This window comes from Solanum stenotomum, chromosome 5, assembly GCF_019186545.1.
Source record: "Solanum stenotomum isolate F172 chromosome 5, ASM1918654v1, whole genome shotgun sequence".
Classification (NCBI taxonomy): domain Eukaryota; kingdom Viridiplantae; phylum Streptophyta; class Magnoliopsida; order Solanales; family Solanaceae; genus Solanum; species Solanum stenotomum.
This window is the reverse complement of record NC_064286.1, coordinates 5,791,541-5,814,314: the sequence shown is the minus strand read 5'-3', so window position 1 is coordinate 5,814,314 and position 22,774 is coordinate 5,791,541. Positions and strand designations below refer to the sequence as shown.

Genomic DNA, 22,774 nt, shown 5'->3' with positions numbered 1-22,774 from the left:
GAAAAAGATAGGGTTTTCTATGAGAAATAGTTAAATGAGATTCCTTAGTTGGATCCGAAGGAGTTGGTTAGTAGGAGTTCAGGGAGTTGTTAGAGTACTAAGCTTGAATGTGGTAGTAAAGAGTTATAGTTTTGGGATGAGATTCCCTAGAGAGAGGTATATAATCTGAACTTATGTTTTGGGTTAAGCTTGAATATAGTAGAGTAGACAATTAAATGCATACCTTAGTAAGAGTAGCCCTTTCTATACCCAGACCTGCAACTGTCATTCGAGGATGAATGATCCCAAGGGGGAGATATTGTAACACCCCAAAAAAAATTTTGAACTAAGATTCGAACCGTTCTTCGTAGTGAGTGAGATTTTACAAAGAATTTAAAATTTCTTGAGAAGTAAGGTCACTAGATGTAGCACCTTAAGTTCCAAGAAGAATCAAAGAAAAACCATTCAAGTCATTCCTAATTTTTCTTAAGTTTTGGGTCAATTTCAAATGGAAATAAATTTTAGTACAATATCATTTAGGAAACCCATAAGATATTGAATTAAACCCGTTTGAGTCTTCTTTTCAACGCCACCGAGTTTGCTCAATTTCGAGCTCTGAGTAAAAAGTTATGACTGATTAACTAACGTCGCGCAAACCTGCCAGCAGCACCGCGACACGAAGCCAATACGGACCTCACTGCCTGGTGGAAAATAATTTCAACTCCCAGCTCGTTTTATTTATTTATTAACGGTATTTTAGTCCTAAACACCCTTAGGAGGTCATCTAAATTTCCCTAAACGAATAGAAAATCAGTTTTCACAAATCAAACCGTCTCATTCACTCCAAAGATTCTACGCTCAAGAAATATCAAGAAACGCTAAGGCTTGGGTTCATCTTTCATGATTTTCCTTCAAGTTCTTCAAGAAGATGATTCTTTCAGGTATGTAAGCTTCCATAGTGTTGGGTTTGTTCACCCACACGCCAAATATGTTAATATCAGCTTTAAATTCATTCTAGAAAGTTGAAGTTTTGATGTTCTTGCTATGTATTCATGAAATTGCTTCAATTCTTGAGTTAAGATGAGAGTGATGAGTTCTTGAGGAAATAGAGCCGATTTTAGAGTTGTGTTTGATTAGATTCTTGAGTACATGTGTTGGGTATATGAATCTAATGAAATTTTGAGTGAGATAGTCGAGTTTTGGCGAATTGAGGATAGAAAACGAAGAAGAAAGAGTCGAGCAGATTTTGGCACAATTGCTCCCCCAGTGACCAAAAAGCTTCTCCGCGCTGCAGTTAAGACACGGACTCATCTGTCTAAAAATTTAATTTTGCGAGTAATTATTTAAAACACCTCTGCGTCACGGACTTGTTCCAAGACGGTGATTTCATAATTTTTCTTAGATATAGCTTTTCAAAATCATTCCTAAATAACATGAGACCTTTCCAATCACAAATCTAAATCCTTGAATCCATAATTCAATTCAAGGATCAGTTAAGAGTCAAGTCAAGAGCAGTTAAGATCAAAGTCAAGATAAGTTCTTAAAGTTTTTCAAAAGTCTTTCACAAATGTTTTTTAACATCGTTTTAATTAAGACTGAAAGTTTCAAGTTAAACAAAGAGTGAGTAGAGTTCAAGAAAGCCTTCGAGTTCAATTGTGAATCCTTTGAGATCAACTATCAAGTTGAACTAAGTTTTGAGGAAGTAAGTCAGAGAATAAGAAGAGTCGTATATGAGTTGCATATAGTTATGTAGACCATCGAGTCGAGTTGTTTCATGCCCATAATTTCGCATGAACTTCGTAAGTTAAGCATCTTTCAGAGAAGTGGTATCTTCAAGTTCTAAGTCTTTAAGTATTGAGTTCCTAATCTCTTTTGAGGAGCATCTTTGAGTACTTGAGATGAATATTTCATGCTCATAATTCCGCAAGAACACTATAAGTCGAAAAATCTTGAGATGAGTAGTATCATTGAAGTTCTTGAATTCCAATTATTGAGTTTTATCTATGGTTATTGAAAACCTTGCGTTGAGTCGTTCATGCCCATAATTCGGCATGAACCATACCTTCAGAAGTCTTTTACAAATGTTTAAACTTTGTTTTAAGATTTAAAGCTTTGAGTTCAGTAAAGAGTAAAGAGTAAAGTTTAAAGTCCTTTTCTTCAAAAGTCTATGGGGACTAAGTATTCCCAAAGAGTTTATAAATGTTTTCACTATTAAATAAGAACGGAAACTGAGATTTCCAAAGAGTTTTCGAGCTAGTTTTCAGAAAAGAGTAATCACTTTCTAAATGAAGCAAGAGAGGAAACTGAAATTTCCAAGATAGCCTTTGTGCTAAGTTTTTGAACAATTATCTCAAATCAGCAAAAAGAAGTATGCTTTTAAAACATAAGAGCTAGTATATTCTGGAAGTTGTATTGAGCACCGATATGGGGGAGTGTTCAGACAACTCACAGCCGCATAAACCATATAGCCACCATGGGTAGAAAATGGTTATACTTATTCGATGAATCATTTTCACAATAGACTAGTGGATCCACTTAGTAGTTTAGGACCTATACCTTTGGCCGGGTATAGGATGCACTGGTAGCATGAGGAAGATTGTTGTATCATCACAATAGCTTTTATGTGATGGTTGTCGGTTAAAGAAACTCCCACAAAAGTTATTATATATATATATATATATATATATATATATATATACCAATTTGTTTTATTTTTACATATATTTCAGAGTTATGTTTTATTCTTGCATACACACAGAGTTGACATCATGTTTTTAAACAGTTTGTTTCTTTATATTGCACTTGTTTTAAATTGCTTTATATTGAAATGAGTTCAGTCATGTTGAGTTGAGTACCCAGAGTCGAATATCATATATTTGAGTTGAGTATCTAATCTCTGAGATGAGTATCTTATCCTTGAGTACTTATGAGTTGAGTAAGTTGAGTAGTTTTGAGTATCCTTGAGTATTCCTTGAGTTGAGTAAGTTTGGAAAGAGCTAAGTATGTCTCCTCTTTATCAAGTTTCAAGCTTATGTTTATATTTTAGAATTCCCCTTACATGCTCGTACATTCCACGTACTGAGTCATTTGGCATGCATCTTCTTGTGATGCAGACACATGTATTCAGGATCATCAACAGAGGCTTCGTTAATACATCCATGAGTTCGAGTTAGCTATGGTGAGCCTCCTTGCTTCCGGAGGATTTCATATATCTTTCAGTTATATCAGTTGTTAGGATGTCGTGGGTCGTGTCCCGACTTCCATCTTTATCAGTTATAAGCTTCATAGATAGTCAGTATAGTTGAGAAGTCTGTATTATTCATTTATTTTATTAAATGTTTTAAAGACTTAAGTTGCCTATTTTATGGCGAGTTGAATATATTATTTTTATTCTACGCTGTTCATTTGAGTTAAAGTTTTGAAAAGTTGAGTTTATTGAATTTTATTCAATTTTTAAGCTTTGTATGCTTGAGTTAGTCTTCCGCTCGTAGTCAGCGAGGATGAGGGTTCGCTTGGGGACCAGCAATGGTTCTTGAGTGCTGGCTACATCCAGGGTGTAGGTTCGGATTGTGACAACATATATCAAATATATGGTTCTTCTAGGGCTGACTAAAAAAATATATCACATAAATAGAGACAGAAAAATATATAAGAATACTTTTAGTATGATTTGTTGGCCTCGTGCTAGCATAGGACTTTGCATCTAGTAGTACCAATATTACTGCTAATCGTTTTCCCTCCAAGGAATATGATTTAATTAGGGATTCAATCAGTGGCTAATCCCTAGCTATGTTTTAGCTTGGGAAGTGCTTAACCAAATCAAATTTAAATTTTAGCGGAAATTAATACGATCTTGGTGCTCATTTTCTTGTGGCACATCGAGAGGTTCATCATATCGTTTTGACTAGGCATGAAGTTTAAGAAAGAAAGAAAGATTTTTGAAACTTATGATATAAAATAAGTCAGAAATTAGTGTGATTATAAATCATTTTATTAAGGATAAAATTGACAATTAAAGTTAAATTATTACTACTGAATATAGAAATATATCATTCTTTTTGGGACCGCAAAAAAAAGTAAGTTAAGATTTTGGAATAATACTACTATTAAATTGAAGAGAAAATTGAATACAACCATCAAGTAATATTTTTTTATTCATGATCCTTTTAACATTGGGAGGCACAAAAATAGCAAGAAGACAATCTCACACATACTACTCTTTATATGCCATAGTATCAATTATGGTACACAGAAACATTTGGCCTTGGCTCGAAATCTTTTTCTTGTTTGAGACCAACGTTGTCATCATCATGATAACTAGTTACATTTGGCCTTGGCTCGAAATCCTTTTCTTGTTTCAGACCAACCTCATCATTATGGTTACTAGATACATTAGGAATTGGCTCAAAAGATAATTTGTGACAATCAATTTTCTCTTTATGTGGCTGTGCCATAAGATGTTGTATTGCTTTAGGCATTGGTTCATCTTTCATCACATCTCTCCAGTATTCTCCAGGGTCTTTTCTTACATCAGTGTACTACCCAAAAGTGAAAAAAAAATTGTTTAATCCCAAGCTATATATATGGATTAATTAATTCTTTATAAGTATATAGTTCATACATGGCATAATATATGAACATACATTAAAAGGTTAGTCTCAGCATACAAGTAAGTACTCATATTTTGAAAGTACATGTATATTGATCTAGACATCTTAATTTGGTCTCAACTGTTAAAAAAACAATCCAACCCATCCTCATTGTGTCTCGTAGAAACTCGACTTTAATGTGACACGTATATTCTGGAGGTGTCTACATGATCAATATTTTGTAAGTTAGAATGTTCAAAATTGAAGTGTTTACGTGAAAAAATATCAAATTTGAGTGTGTTTCTGTATCAGTAGAATTTAAAGAAATTTCAGAAATATATCAATATTCATGTTACATATATAACGAATGATTCTTGTAAGTAGGTTAATTAAGTCCCTAACTAAATGGGCTAAAGCTGCTAGGTAAGTTGTAGAAATTAATCAAATGTCAATTATGCTAGCTAATTAAAAAGCAAAAATGGATCCTTTTTAGTTAGACTTAAGAAGCCAATTTAAGTGCATCTCAACTGATTCTATGAAATATCTATCACCTCCCACTAACAACACATATCAAATAACTTTATCCACCACAGATAAAAACAACTGAGAACACATATCAGGGCAAGTGAAAAGAGCCGGATGAGAGCAATATGTGATTTCATAACTTTAAAAGTTGTTGTAATTGATGTTTGCTTAATCACTTTGATGCATAGATAAGCTTTATATATAGACAGGTTGGGATATATTATTAATAATAATAATAATATGATTGTAATTATAATAAAACCATATTACACTACAATGAAAAACGAGGTTTAATTATAAATTAAAAGCTTGGGGGTTCTAAATTTCTTTATAAAAAAAGAGAGGGGGGGGTTCGAACCCATAACTCTAGCGTGAAAAGCATTTCCACGGTTTCTTCCTTAGCAGTGAACCGTCATTCAATTTTACTAGGGGTTCACAAGTTAATATACAAATATATTTCATACCTTTTTCCCTATTATAATTATAATAACACCATATTGCAGGCAACACACTATTGATGTCAAGATCAACATACATGAGGTACGCAAGACCAAATAATTAAGGATTTTTGGTACATCCAACCTTATGTCTATATCATCAATAATAATATTTTTTTTTTATAATTGAAAATATCATCATTAAAAATAGTTTTTTTAATTGAAAATATTACTAGTTTTCGTCAATTTATCTATATCATGCAAATTGTCGAGAGTATTTTTCAGAATTTAAATCTCTTTATCAATATGTTTGCTTCATATAACAAATATATATTTAGTAGTTCAATGTCTATATATGCTTTAAAGGTGCTTTAGAGATTTTTTCCGGTTGATAATTTTGTCTCATTCAATAAAAAAGTTTCTAATCAAATAATGAAACTTAACATGGGTAAAATATTAATAACATCATTAAACATTTATCAAATATATTGTTCTTCTGAGGCTGACTAAAAAAATGTATCACATAAATTGACGCAGAAAAATATATAAGAATACTTTTAGTATGATTTGTTGGCTCGTGCTAGCATAGGGTTTTGCATCTAGTAGTACCAATATTACTACTAATCGTTTTCCCTCCAAGGATTATGATTTAATTAGGGATTCAATCAGTGGCTAATCCCTAGCTATGTTTTAGCTTGCTTAGCCAAATCAAATTTAATTTTTACAGGAAATTAATATGATCTTGGTGCTCGTTTTCTTTTCGTATATCGAGATGTTTATCATATCATTTTGACTAAGCACGAAGTTTAAGAAAGAACGAATTATTTTGAAACTTATGGTATAAAATAAGTCAGAAATTAGTGTGATTATAAATCATTTTATTAAGGATAAAATTGACCGTTTAAAGTTAAATTATTACTACTAAATATAGAAATATATCATTTTTTTTGGGATTGATCGAAAAGAATAGTAGGTTGAGATTTAGGAATAATGCTAGTACTATTAAATTGAAGAGAAATTTGAATACAACCATCAAGTAGTATTTTTTTTATTCATGATCCATTTAACATTAGGAGGCAAAAAAATAGCAAGAAGACAATCTCTCACACATAGCACTCTTTATATGCCATATTATCAATTATGGCAGAAATATTTGGTCTAGGCTCGAAATTTTTTTATATTTATCGTTTGTGACTAGTATCATTATCATGATAATTAAATACATCTGATCTTAGATCGAAATCTCTTTCTTGTTCAAGACCGATGTTATCATCCCGATAACTAAAAAGCATTATTTGGATTTGACTCAAATAATAACTAGATGAATTTAACCTTGGATTGAGAGATGATTTGTGACAATCAATTTTGATCTCTTTATGTGACCAAGGCATAAGATGTTGGATTACTTTAGACTTTTGACTTATCTTTCATTACATCTCTCTAATAATATTCTCCAGGGTCTTCTCTTGCATCAATAAAATAAAAATAATATATATAGATTAACCTACCTCCATCATCGAGGCTTGCAACAACAACATGTTTAATATAGCTTACAAGATAAGTGAGATTTGGGGAGAGTGAAGTGTGTATACATTGTTATTCTTATCTTATAAAGATAGAGTGGTTGTTTTCAATTTTAAACTCTCGGCTCAATTAAAGAATATCAAAACACAAACGTGTAAAACAAATACAATACTTCCTCTTTCCAACAGTATTTGTCCACTATTTTTTTTCCATACTTCTTAAGAAACTATAAATAGAAGGATAGTTTTACTATATCACCATTGGAATATAATAAATACAATGTCTTGAACATTAAAATGTAATAGAGAATGACTATAATTAATAATAAGGGTAAATTATGAACTAAGTGTAAAATTATTTATTGATTTTATAAAGTGGACAAGTATTGTTGAACATCTCAAAATAGTACAGTGGACGACTATTATTGAACGACGAAAGTATAAAAAACAATCATGTTGAAAACAATGTAAACGAAAATAATATAGCAACAATAAATAATACTTATAATAACTAATGTACACTTACTTCCAATAAGGAGACTTATAAGTAATTAAGTATTCCCTCTGTCCCTAATTACTTGACCATTTTTGAATTAACACACTTATTAAGAAGTCAATTATTGACATAGTGAATTTACCCTTTTACCCCTATTGATTATGAAGTGAGTGGATTAAAAATTTAAGATTTTCAAGAAATTATACCTTTTTCAAAGTAATTAACTGAGGGTATAATAGGTAAAATTATATTGTCCCTTCTTGATTTGTCAAAATAGACAAGTAATTAGTGACAACTATAAAAAAAAATGTGAACAAGTAATTATGGACATATGGAGTATCTATGAACACTTACCAAGGCAAGTGAAAAGATTAGGATGAGAGCAATACTGTTATTGATGTTTAATGTTTTGTTTAATCACTTTGATGCATATAGAATAAGCTTTATATATAGGTAAAGATATTATGACACTCTCTTCATTTTAATTTATTTATTTGATTTAATTTAATATAAAATTTAAAAATATATAAAAAAACTTTTGAATCTTATGATTTCAAACTAAACATATGTAGAATGTATGAAAAAATATGTCATTAGAAAAGTTATAATTAAATAGTTGCCAAATTTTTTATTTCTTGAACAGATTAAGAATAAAAATATGACAAAATAAATTGAAACTATGAAAATAATAATTATTATTATTTTAACAACACCATATTGCAGGCAACACGCTATTGATGTCAAGATCAACATGAGTCACACGCTATTGATGTCAAGACCAAATAATTAAGGATTTTTGGTTCATCAGTAAAAATAGTTTTTTAAAAAAAAATTAAAAATATCATCAATAAAAAATAGTTTTTTTTATCATTGAAAATATTATAATTAAAAATAGTTTTTTTTAATTGAAAATATCACTACTGATGAGAGGCAAGAAGCATATACGTTTTCGTCAATTTATCTATATCATGCAAATTGTCGAGAGTATTATTCAGAATTTCAAATCTCTTCATCAATATGTTTGCTTCATGCAACAAATATATATTTAGTAGTTCAATGTTTATATATGCTTTAAAGGTTCTTTAGAGACGTTTTCCGGTTAATAATTTGGCCTCATTCAATAAAAGAGTTTTTAATCAAATAATGAAACTTAACATGGATGAAATATTGATAACATCATTAAACATTTGTAAAACCCCTGAAAAATTTTTGAACTGAGACTCGAACTGGTCTTTGTAGTGAGTGAGATTTTACAAGAAATTTAAAATTTCTTGAGAGGTAAGGTCACTAGATATAGCACCTTAAGTTCCAAGAAGAATCAAAGAAATAGCATTCAAGTCATTCCTAATTTTTCTTAAGTTTTGGGTCAACTTCAAATGGAAATAAATTTTAGTACAAGATGAGTTAGGAGACCCATAAGATATTAAATTAAATCCCTTCGATCCTCTTTCCAACGCCATCAAGTTTGCTCAATTTCGAACTTTGAGTAAAAAGTTATGACTGATTTACTAAAATAGCGCAAACCTGCCAGCAGCTCTGCGATGCGAAGCCAATACGGACCTCACTGCCTGGTGGAAAATAATTTCGACTCCCAACTCATTTTATTTATTTGTTTAAGGGTGTTTTAGTCCTAAAAATTCTTAGGAGGTCATCTAAATTGCCGTAAACGAATAGAAAATCAGTTTTCACAAATCAAACCCTCGCATTCACTCCAAAGATTCTACACTCAAGAAAAATCAAGAAACGCTAAGGCTAGGGTTTATCTTTCAAGATTTTCCTTCAAGTTCTTCAAGAAGATGATTCTTTCAGGTATGTAAGCTTCCATAGTTTTATGTTTGTTCACCCACACGCCAATCTTGTTAATTTCAGCTTTAAATTCATTTTGGAATGTTGAAGCTTTGATGTTCTTGTTATGTATTCATGAAATTGCTTTCATTCTTGAGTCAAGATGAGATTGATGAGTTCTTGAGGAAATAGAGTCGATTTTAGAGTTGTGTTTGATTAGATTCTTGAGTACATGTGTTGGGTATCTGAATCTAAAGAAATTTTGAGAGAGATAGTCAAGTTTAGGAGAATTGAGGATAGAAAACGAAGAAGAAAAAGTTGAGCAGATTTTGGCACGCTTGCTCCCCCAGTGAACAAAAAGTTTCGCCGCGTCGCAGTTAAAATTCGGACTCCTCTATCTCAAAATTTAATTTCGCGAGTAATTATTTAAAACACCTCCGCATCGCGGACTTGTTCCAAGAAGGTGATTTCGTAATTTTTCTCAAATATAGCAATTCAAAATCATTCCTAAACAACATGAGACCTTTCCAATCACAAATCTAAATCCTTGAATCCATAATTAAATTCAAGGATCAGTTAAGAGTCAAGTCAAGAGCAGTTAAGATCAAAGTCAAGATTAAGTTCTTAAAGTTTTTCAAAAGTCTTTCACAAATGTCTTTTAACATCGTTTTAAGACTAAAAGTTTCAAGTTAACCAAAGAGTGAGTAGAGTTCAAGAAAGCCTTCGAGTTCAATTGTGAATCCTTTGAGATCAACTATCAAGTTGAACTCAGTTTTGAGCAAGTAAGTCAGAGAATAAGAAGAGTCATATACATGAGTTCTATATAGTTATGTAGACCATCGAGTCGAGTTGTTTCATGCCCATAATTTCTCATGAACTTCGTAAGTTGAGCATCTTTCAGAGAAGTGGTATCTTCAAGTTCTAAGCCTTTAAATGTTGAGTTCCTAATCCCTTTTAAGGAGCATCTTTGAGTACTTTAGATGAATATTTCATGCCCATAATTCCGCATGAACACTATAAGTCGAAAAATCTTGAGATGAGTAGTATCATTAAAGTTCTTGAATTCCAATTATTGAGTTTTATCTATGGTTATTGAAAACATTGCATTGAGTCGTTCATGCCCATAATTCGGCATGAACCATACCTTAAGAATTATTTTACAAATGTTTAAATTTTGTTTTAAGACTTAAAGTTTTGAGTTCAGTAAAGAGTAAAGTTTGAAATCCTTTTCTTCAAAAGTATATGGGGACTAAGTATTCTCAAAGAGTTTATAAATATTTCACATTTAAATGAGAACGGAAACTGAGATTTCCAAAGAGTTTTCGGGCTAGTTTTTAGAAAAGAGTAATCGCTTTCTAAATGAAGCAAGAGAGGAAACTGAGATTTCCAAGATAGCCTTTGAGCTAAGTTTTTGAGCAATTATCCCAAATCAACAGAAAGAACTATGTTTTTAAAACATAAGATCTAGTATATTTTGGGAGTAGTATTAAGAACCGATATGGGGAAGAGTTCAGACAACTCACAGCCCCCATAAACCATGTAGCCACCATAGGTAGAAAATGGTCATACTTTTTAGATGAATCATTTTCACAATGGACTAGTGGATCTACTTAGTAGTTCAGGTCCTATACCTTTGGCCGGGTATAAGACGCGCTGGCAGCGTGAGGAAGATTAATGTATCATCACAATAGCTCTTATGTGATGGTTGTCGATTAGAAAAACTCCCACAGAAGTTATTGTGTGTGTATATATATATATATATATATACCAATTTACTGTATTTTTACATAAATTTCAGAGTTATGTTGTATCCTTGCATACACACAGAGTTGACATCATGTTTTTAAACAATTTGTTTCTTTATATTGCACTTGTTTTTAATTGCTTTATATAAAAATGAGTTCAGTCATGTTGAGTTGAGTACCCAGAGCCGAATATCATATATTTGAGTTGAGTATCTAATCTCTGAGTTGAGTATCTTATCCTTGTGTACTTCTAAGTTGAGTAAGTTGAGTAGTTTTGAGTATCCTTGAGTATTCCTTGAGTTGAGTAAGTTTGAAAAGAGGTAAGTATGTCTCCTTTTTATCAAGTTTCAAGCTTATGTTTATGTTTTAGAATTCCCCTTACATGCTCGTACATTCCACGTACTGAGTCATTTGGCCTGCATCTTCTCATAATGCTTACATAGGTATTCAGGATCATCAACAGGGGATTCGTTGATACATTCGAGAGTTCAAGTTAGATATGGTGAGCCTCCTTGCTTCCGGAGGATTTCATTTACCTTTCAGTTAAATCAGTTGTTAGGATGTCGTGGATGTTGTCCCAACTTTCATCTTTATTAGTTAGAGGCTTCATAGATAGTTAATATAGTTTACAAGCCTGTATTATTTATTTATTTTATTAAATGTTTTAAAGACTTAAGTTGCCTATTTTATGGTGAGTTGAATATATTATTTTTATTCTAAGTTGTTCATTTGAGTTAAAGTTTTGAAAAGTTCAGTTTATTGAATTTTATTCAGTTTTTAAGCTTTGTATGCTTGAGTTAGTCTTCCGCTTGTGTTCAACCAGGATGAGAGTTCGCTTGTGGACCAACAATGGTTCTTGAGTGCCGGCCATGTCCAGGGTATAGGCTCGAGTCGTGAGAAACTTGGTATCGGAGCACCGAGTTCAAGAGTCCTAGGGTGTCTATGAAGCCGTGTTAAGTAGGATCTAGTTTATGGTTGTGAGGGACCCACTTCTATAAAAGTGGGACTACCGACATTTAAGAAATATTTCCCTTCTTTCATACTCTTAATCGTGCAATAGAGCTAAGTCGTAGAGATTTATTCATTCTCGTGCGTTTTTCAAAATTAGTCATTCGACTACCCATCATACTAGAAGTGGTTGAATAGAAAAGTCATATCATTATGGATGAGTTGTTCTTAGCAAGAGTCTTGAGAAATTCATGAGACTCTAGAGGGGCTTGAGAGAAGCCCAAGAGTAAGTTAAGTGCTCAGATTCAGAGGAATGCACTCATATTCATATGAATCGTGCGTTTGAGCTAAAAGTGAGTTGTACTCTTTTCCCTAAGCCTTGTTTTCAACTGAGATCTTTATGAGGAAGTATGTTTAGAGCTTGGGTAGTATTTTCACCCAAAAAGAGTAGCTTGAGTTACGTGATCATGAGTAGTAGTAGTAGTAGTGAAAGAGCCCAGAGTTAGAGGAAAGTATGCAAAGGTTTAGTAATCCTAGAAAGGGAGATAGTGATGAGGCAAGCTATGTTATTATAGTCATACACCTAGTAAGTTGTTGATGAAGAGTTTTCCCTTATGGGTAGACTAAGAAGTGATGAGTAATGAAGATTCCATCATAGAAGGTAGAGTGTGTTTTATCTAGAAAGGGGTTATGATGATGTGTCATTGTGTTAGTAATGACCAAGTGTAAGTGGTGAATAAAAGAGCAAGAGTATTCATGAGGTGATAGATCTAAACTAGGCCTATGATCTTTAAGGGAAACCCCACAATATTCAAAGTGTTAAAGAACTGATTAGGCAATTCTGTATAGTGAATGGGTGAATAGTACTAAAGTGTGAAGGGAAATGTGATAGTAAATTCTAAGTATGAATACTAAGAGGTGAGGATTAACTACTTGTCATAAGGTCATAGTGGACGAGTGTTTCTAAAATTTGCGCATAGTAGTGGTGAGCTGGTATAGTAGACGAGCAATCATATTGATATTCGGGTTTAGTAATAAACATTAAGCTTGAATTTGAGATGAGTGTTATGATCAAAAGAATGACAACATGAGGGTGATGATGTTAGTCTTGAGATTTGATCTAGAAGACTTGACCTAGAGTAGGTGAGGAATTGAGGTGATTAGATGCAATAGATATGAGTGGTACAAGTGAGAGACCCTAACCTTTAGATAAGGGCAATGAAGTGTGGCTAAGTCATAAGAGTAACAAGAGCATTACGAGGTGTACCGAGAGGGTATGTAATTAGAAGAGGTTAAGAGAAACACCTTAGAAAGAGGTATTAATACCTGCTTATTGAGAGTTTGGTAGTCATAAGGTAAACTTCTCTCGAGTGTTAGAGTAAAAGAGGATGTAGATCAGTTAGAGATAAATGGAATAGGTCCATTGCTTTCAAGTGTAAGCTTTATACCTAAGGGGGAGATGAAAAGATGAGAAATCAAGTCAAGTGTTTAAGAGTAAGATAGTAACGAGTTCCAAAGAGTTTGGGGATATCTTTTTAATTAGAGGTCCTTTTTTTGTAATGGAGTGATGTTAGAAATAGGAGGTTGATGATCTTATCGTGATAGTGATGGTGTGTTTATTCCGTTTAAGATTATTAATGAGGAGGGAGAAAAAAATAGGGTTTTCTATGAGAAATAGTTAAATGAGAGCCCTTAGATGGATCCGAAGGAGTTGGTTAGTAGGAGTTCTGGGAGTTGTTAGAGTACTAGGCTTGAATGTGGTGGTAAAGAGTTATAGTTTTGGGATGAGATTCCCTATAGAGAGGTATATAATCTGAACTTAAGTATTTGGGTTAAGATTGAATATAGTAAGAGTAGACAATTAAATGCATACCTTAGTAAGAGCAGCCTTTTCTATACCCAGACCTGCAACCGCCATTCGAGGACGAATGGTCCCAAGGGGAAAATATTGTAACATTCCAGAAAATTTTTTGAACTAAGATTCGAACCGTTCTTCGTAGTGAGTGATATTTTACAAGGAATTTAAAATTTCTTGAGAAGTAAGGTCACTAGATGTAGCACCTTAAGTTCTAAGAAATATCAAAGAAAAAGCATTCAAGTCATTCCTAATTTTTCTTAAGTTTTGGGTCAATTTCAAATGGAAATAAATTTTAGTACAAGATCAATTAGGAGACCCATAAGATATTGTATTAAAGGCATTCGAGTCCTCATAGCAAGGCCACAGAGTTTGCTCAATTCCGAGCTTTGAGTAAAAAGTTATGACTGATTTACTAACATCGCGCAAACCTGCCAGCAGCACAACAACGCGGAGCCAATACGGACCTCACTGCCTGGTGAAAAATAATTTCGACTACCAGCTCATTTTATTTATTTGTTTAAGGGTATTTTAGTCCTAAAAACCCTTAGGAGGTCATCTAAATTTCTCTAAACGAATAGAAAATCAGTTTTCACAAATCAAACCCTCTCATTCACTCCAAAGATTTTACGCTCAACAAAAATCAAGAAACGCTAAGGCTAGGGTTCATCTTTCAAGATTTTCCTTCAAGTTTTTAAGAAGATGATTCTTTCAGGTATGTAAGCATCCATAGTGTTGCGTTTGTTCACCCACACGCCAAACATGTTAATTTCAGCGTTAAATTCATTCTGGAAAGTTAAAGCTTTGATGTTCTTGCTATGTATTCATGAAATTGCTTTCATTCTTGAGTTAAGATGAGAGTGATGAGTTCTTGAGGAAATAGAGCCAATTTTAGAGTTGTGTTTGATTAGATTCTTGAATACATGTGTTGGGTATATGAATCTAAAGAAATTTTGAGAGAGATAATAGAGTTTAGGCGAATTGAGGATAGAAAACAAAGAAGAAAGAGTCGAGCAGATTTTGGCACAATTGCTCCCCCAGTGAGCAAAAAGATTCTCCGCGTTGCAGTTAAGACACGGACTCCTCTGTCTCAAAATTTAATTTCGCGAGTAATTATTTAAAACACCTCTCCGTCGCGGACTTGTTCCAAGACGATGATTTCATAATTTTTCTCAGATATAGCTATTCAAAATAATTCCTAAACAACATGAGACCTTTCCAATCACAAATCTAAATCCTTGAATCCATAATTCAATTCAAGGATCAGTTAAGAGTCAAGTCAAGAGCAGTTAAGATCAAAGTCAAGATAAGTTCTTAAAGTTTTTCAAAAGTCTTTCACAAATGTTTTTTAACATCGTTTTAATTAAGACTGAAAGTTTCAAGTTAAACAAAGAGTGAGTAGAGTTCAAGAAAGTCTTCGAGTTCAATTGTGAATCCTTTAAGATCAACTATCAAGTTGAACTAAGTTTTGAGGAAGTAAGTCAGAGAATAAGAAGAGTCGTATACATGAGTTGCATATAGTTATGTAGACCATCGAGTCGAGTTGTTTCATGCCCATAATTTCGCATGAACTTCGTAAGTTGAGCATCTTTCAGAGAAGTGGCATCTTCAAGTTCTAAGTCTTTAAGTGTTGAGTTCCTAATCCCTTTGGAGGAGCATCTTTGAGTACTTGAGATGAATATTTCATGCTCATAATTCCGCATGAACACTATAAGTCGAAAAATTTTGAGATGACTAATATCATTGAAGTTCTTGAGTTCTAAGTATTGAGTTTTATCTATGGTTATTGAAAACCTTGCATTGAGTCATTCATGCCCATAATTCGGCATGAACCATACCTTAAGAACTCTTTTACAAATGTTTAAACTTTGTTTTAAGACTTAAAGCTTTGAGTTCAGTAAAGAGTAAAGAGTAAAGTTTAAAGTCCTTTTCTTCAAAAGTATATGGGGACTAAGTATTCCCAAAGAGTTTATAAATGTTTTCACATTTAAATAAGAACGGAAACTGAGATTTTCCAAGATAGCCTTTGTGCTAAGTTTTTGAGCAATTATCTCAAATCAGCAAAAAGAAGTATGCTTTTAAAACATAAGAGCTAGTATATTTGGAAGTTGTATTGAGCACGATATGGGGGAGTGTTCAGACAACTCACAGCCGCATAAACCATATAGCCACCATGGGTAGAAAATGGTTATACTTATTCGATGAATCATTTTCAAAATAGACTAGTGGATCCACTTAGTAGTTCAGGACCTATACCTTTGGCCGGGTATAGGATGCACTGGTAGCGTGAGGAAGATTGTTGTATCATCACAATAGCTCTTATGTGATGGTTGTCGGTTAAAGAAACTCCCACAAAAGTTATTATATATATATATATCAATTTGTTGTATTTTTACATATATTTCAGAGTTATGTTGTATTCTTGCATACACACAGAGTTGACATCATATTTTTAAACAGTTTGTTTCTTTATATTGCACTTGTTTTAAATTGCTTTATATTGAAATGAGTTCAGTCATGTTGAGTTGAGTACCCAGAGTCGAATATCATATATTTGAGTTGAGTATCTAATCTCTGAGTTGAGTATCTTATCCTTGAGTACTTATGAGTTGAGTAAGTTGAGTAGTTTTGAGTATCCTTGAGTATTCCTTGAGTTTAGTAAGTTTGGAAAGAGCTAAGTATGTCTCCTTTTTATCAAGTTTCAAGCTTATGTTTATATTTTAGAATTCCCCTTACATGCTCGTACATTCCACGTACTGAGTCATTTGGCATGCATCTTCTTGTGATGCAGACACATGTATTCAGGATCATCAACAGAGGCTTCGTTAATACATCCGAGAGTTCGAGTTAGCTATGGTGAGCCTCCTTGCTTCCGGAGGATTTCATTTATCTTTCAGTTATATCAGTTGTTAGGATGTCGTGAGTGTTGTCCCGACTTCCATCTTTATTAGTTAGAAGCATCATAGATAGTCAGTATAGTTGAGAAGTTTGTATTATTCATTTATTTTATTAAATGTTTTAAAGACTTAAGTTGCCTATTTTATGGCGAGTTGAATATATTATTTTTATTCTAAGTTGTTCATTTGAGTTAAAGTTTTGAAAAGTTGAGTTTATCGAATTTTATTCAGTTTTTAAGCTTTGTATGCTTGAGTTAGTCTTCCGCTTGTAGTCAGCGAGGATGAGGGTTCGCTTGGGGACCAACAATGGTTCTTGAGTGCTGGCCACATACAGGGTGTAGGTTCGGATCGTGACAACATATATCAAATATATGGTTCTTCTAGGGCTGACTAAAAAAATATATCACATAGATAGAGACAGAAAAATATATAAGAATACTTTTAGTATGATTTGTTGCCCTCGTGCTAGCATAGGGCTTTGCATCTAGTAGTACCAATATTACTGCTAATCGTTTTCCCTCCAAGGATTATGATTTAATCAGGGATTCAATCAGTGACTAATCCCTAGCTATGTTTTAGCTTGGGAAGTGCTTAGCCAAATCAAATTTAAATTTTAGCGGAAATTAATACGATCTTGGTGCTCATTTTCTTGTGGTACATCGAGATGTTCATCATATCGTTTTGACTAGGCACGAAGTTTAAGAAAGAAAGAAAGAATTTTGAAACTTATAATATAAAATAAGTCAGAAATTAGTGTGATTATAAATCATTTTATTAACGATAAAATTGACAATTTAAAGTTAAATTATTACTACTAAATATAGAAATATATCATTCTTTTTGGGACCGCAAAAAAAAGTAAGTTAAGATTTAAGAATAATACTACTATTAAATTGAAGAGAAAATTGAATACAACCATCAAGTAATATTTTTTTATTCATGATCCTTTTAACATTGGCAGGCACAAAAATAGTAAGAAGACAATCTCACACATAGTACTCTTTATATGCCATAGTATCAATTATGGTACACAGAAACATTTGGCCTTGGCTCGAAATCTTTTTCTTGTTTGAGACCAACATTGTCATCACCATGATAACTAGATGCATTTGGCCTTGGCTCAAAATCTTTTTCTTGTTTGAGACCAACGTTGTCATCATCATGATAACTAGATACATTTGGCCTTGGCTCGAAATCTTTTTCTTGTTTGGGACCAACGTTGTCATCATCATGATAACTAGATACATTTGGCCTTGGCTCAAAATCCTTTTCTTGTTTCAGACCAACCTCATCATTATGGTAACTAGATAAATTAGGAATTGGTTCAAAAGATAATTTGTGACAGTCAATTTTCTCTTTTTGTGGCTGAGGCATAAGATGTTGTATTGCTTTAGGCATTGGCTCATCTTTCATCACATCTCTCCAGTATTCTCCAGGGTCTTTTCTTGCATCAGTGTACTACCCAAAAGTGAAAAAACATTGTTTAATCCCGAGCTATATATATGGATTAATTAATTCTTTATAAGTATATAGTTCATACATGGCATAATATATGAACATACATTAAAAAGTTAGTCTAAGCAGACACGTAAGTACACCAAATTTGAGAGTACATTTACATCGATCTTGATATCCTAGCTTGGTCTCAACTGTTAAATAAACAATCCAATCCATCCTCATTGTGTCTAGTAGACACTCGACTTTAATGTGATACATATATTCTGGAGGTGTCTACATGACCAATATTTTGTAAGTTGAAATGTTCAAAACTGAAGTATTTATGTGAAAAAATATCAAATTTGAGTGTCAATTTCTGTATCAGTGGAATTTAAAGAAATTTCAGAAATATATCAATATTCATGTTACATGTATAGACGAATGATTCTTGTAAGTAGGTTAATTAAGTCCCTAACTAAATGGGCTAAAGCTGCTAGGTAAGTTGTAGAAATTAATCAAATGTCAATTATGCTAGCTAATTAAAAAGCAAAAATGGTTTCTTTTTAATTAGACTTATGAAGCCAATTTAAGTGCATCTCAACTGATTCTATGAAATATCTATCACCTCCCACTAACAACACATATCAAATAACTTTATCCACCACAGATAAAAACAACTGAGAACACATACCAGGGCAAGTGAAAAGAGCAGGATGAGAGCAATATGTGATTTCATAACTTTAAAAGCTGTTGTAATTGATGTTTGCTTAATCACTTTGATGCATAGATAAGCTTTATATATAGACAGGTTGGGATATAATAATAATAATAATAATAATATGATTGTAATTATAATAAAACCATATTATACTACAATTAAATAATGAGGTTTAATTATAAATTAAAAGTTTGGGGGTTCTAAATTTCATTATAAAAAAAGAGAGGGGGGGTTCGAACCCACAACTCTAGCGTGAAAAGCATTTCCACGGTCTCTTCCTTTGCAGTGAACCGTCAATCAATTTTACTAGGGGTTCACAAGTTAATATACAAATATATTTCAGACCTTTTTCCCTATTATAATTATAATAACACCATATTGCAGGCAACACGCTATTGATGTCAAGATCAACATGCATGAGGTACGCCAGACCAAAAAATTAAGGATTTTTGGTACATCCAATCTTATGTCTATATCATCAATAATAATAGTTTTTTTTTATAATTGAAAATATCATCATTTAAAATAGTTTTTTAATTGAAAATATCACTAGTTTTCATCAATTTATCTATATCATGCAAATTATCGAGAGTATTTTTCAAAATTTCAAATCTCTTCATCAATATGTCTGCTTCATGCAACAAATATATATTTAGTAGTTCAATGTCTATATATGCTTTAAAGGTGCTTTAGAGATGTTTTCCGGTTGATAATTTGGTATCATTCAATAAAAAAGTTTTAATCAAATAGTGAAACTTAACATGGGTAAAATATTAATAACATCATTAAACATTTATCAAATATGTTGTTCTTCTGAGGCTGACTAAAAGAATGTATCACATAAATTGACGCAGAAAAATATATAAGAATACTTTTAGTATGATTTGTTTGCTCGTGCTAGCATATAGGGTTTTGCATCTAGTAGTACCAATATTACTCCTAATCGTTTTCCCTCCAAGGATTATGATTTAATTAGGGATTCAATCAGTGGCTAATCCCTAGCTATGTTTTAGCTTGGGAAGTGCTTAGCCAAATCAAATTTAAATTTTAGCAAAAATTAATACTATCTTGGTGCTCATTTTCTTGTGGTACATCGAGAGGTTCATCATATCGTTTTGACTAGGCACAAAGTTTAAGAAAGAAAAAAAGATTTTTGAAACTTATGATATAAAATAAGTCAGAAATTAGTGTGATTATAAATCATTTTATTAAGGATAAAATTGACAATTTAAAGTTAAATTATTAGTACTAAATATAAAAATATATCATTCCTTTTTGGACTTAAAAAAAAAAAGTTGAGATTTAGGAATAATACTACTATTAAATTCAAGAGAAAATTGCATACAACCATCAAGTAATTATTTTTTATTCATGATCCATTTATCATTGGGAGGCACAAAAATAGCAAGAAGACAATCTCACACATAGTACTCTTTATATGCCATAGTATCAATTATGGTACACAGAAACATTTGGTCTTGGCTCGAAATTTTTTTCTTGTTTGAAATCAACGTCATCATCATGATAACTAGATACATTTGGCCTTGGCTCGAAATCTTTTTCTTGTTTGAGACCAACGTTATCATCATCATGATAACTAGATACATTTGGCCTTGGCTCGAAATCCTTTTCTTGTTTCAGACCAACCTCATCATTATGGTAACTAGATACATTAGGAATTGGCTCAAAAGATAATTTGTGACAATCAATTTTCTCTTTATGTGGCTGAGGCATAAGATGTTGAATTGCTTTAGGCATTGGCTCATCTTTCATCACATCTCTCCAGTATTCTCCAGGGTCTTTTCTTGCATCAGTGTACTGCCCAAAAGTGGAAAAAAATTGTTTAATCTCAAGCTATATATATGGATTAATTAATTTTTTGTGAGTACGTAGTTCTTACATGGCATAATATATGAACATACATTAAAAAGTTAGTCTCGAACGGACAAGTAAGTACTCCAATTTTGAGAGTACATGTACATCGATCTAGACATCGCAACTGTCAAATAAACACTCCAACCCATCCTCATTGTGTCTCATAGACACTCGACTTTAATGTGACATGTATATTCTGGAGGTGTCTACATGACCAATATTTTGTAAGTTGAAATGTTCAAAATTAAAGTATTTACGTGAAATAATATCAAATTTGAGTGTATTTTTATGTATCAGTGGAATTTAAAGAAATTTCAGAAATATATCAATATTCATGTTACATATATAGATGAATGATTCTTGTAAGTAGCTTAATTAAGTCCCTAACTAAATGGGCTAAAGCTGCTAGGTAATTTGTAGAAAAATTAATCAAATGTCAATTATGCTAGTTAATTAAAAAGCAAAAATGGATTCTTTTTAATTAGACTTGTAACCATGATGTCCGAACCCAATTTACGTGCACCTCAACTGATTCTACGAAATATCTATCACCTCCCACTAACAACACATATCAAATAAGTTTATCCACCAAAGATAAAAAAAAAAAACAACTGAGAACACGTACCAGGGCACTTGAAAAGAGCAGGATGAGAGCAATATGTGATTTCATAACTTTAAAAGTTGTTGTAATTGATGTTTGCTTAATCACTTGGATGCATAGATAAGCTTTATATATAGACAGGCTGGGATATAATAATAATAATAATAATATGATTGTAATTATAATAAAACCATATTATAATACAGTTAAATAACAAGGTTCAATTATAAATTAAAAGTTTGGGGGTTCTAAATTTCCTTATAAAAAAGAGAGGGGGTTCGAACCCATAACTCTAATGTTAAAAGCATTTCCACGGTCTCTTTCTTAGTAGTAAACCGTCAATTAATTTTATTAGAGGTTCACATATATATATACATATAATTTTTTAGTACAAATACAAGATTTACAGTAAAAGCTAACAAAATTGGATTCGTCCGAACTCACGAATTTCCACCTAACTCCATCAATATTAAATTCAACATGACTCATGCACACCTGTATAGTAGGACCAAAATAATTCATTTGGAACACATATCAAGATTATATGTCTCTATATCATCAATAAAAATATTCTTTTGATTGAAAATATAGTAGAAATAATTATTATTTTAATCCACATAAATAAAACATACCATGTATGGTTGGAGTGTAGTAATCAACTATATTATCATCCAATAGAAATACTAATAGGGCCTCTTTCACACTGTCATAATTAATTATTGTCGACCAAATCTTTTATACCTTATCATAATGGTTTGTCATAAATACATTATTCTAGGCACCATTTGCTCATAAATAATCAATATTTACTGCCCCAAATTCAGAGCAATTGTTAAGTCCAAAAATGATTTAAAATTAATAATTTATATTTATGTTGATTTAAAATTAAAACTTTGTTTGAATATCTAATTTAGATTTTTTTTAAGTTATATTTTATTTTTTTTTTGTAAATATAAAAATTCTACGATTTGTGAAAATTATCAGCTTTTCCAATTAATATTTATATATCTAATCTTACCAAATGAGCAAAATTATAAATCAAAAACAAGGGAGGTATCAGTATATTCTAAGGCGCGTCGTATTAATGAATCTCATATCTCCGTGTTCTTTTATAATAAAATGCTTGTGATTAAATGTTATCATAAATTTTAAAAACACATACAATTTTACAAAGATCATTAGTTAACACTAGTAATAACTAGCTATTTTTAACTATATTCCTTCCACTTGGTATAAATAATCTCTTCCACAAGCTTGACGACAAACCAAAAGTGATCATAAAACCGTCGTTAAACTTGTCTTTTTTATTATTATTAAAATAGAGAGATTCATATATTTCACGTGTAATAATACAATTTTTTTTT

At 31.9% G+C, this 22,774-nt stretch overlaps 1 protein-coding gene across 2 annotated transcripts in view; it reads right to left on the bottom strand.

Moving 5' to 3' along the window:
* The window catches only part of LOC125866036 (organ-specific protein S2-like), a 51,188-nt gene that overhangs the window by 22,748 nt on the left and 5,666 nt on the right, over positions 1-22,774 (bottom strand). The window contains exon 1 of one of the 2 annotated variants that reach the window (XM_049546320.1): positions 18,908-18,979. The exons of the other annotated variant lie outside the window; for it this stretch is intronic. Within the exon in view, the coding sequence (XP_049402277.1) occupies positions 18,908-18,952 (45 nt within the window). The 5' untranslated portion in view covers positions 18,953-18,979. Of the gene's footprint in view, positions 1-18,907; positions 18,980-22,774 lie in introns of those variants that run through there. 2 annotated transcript variants of the gene reach the window in all.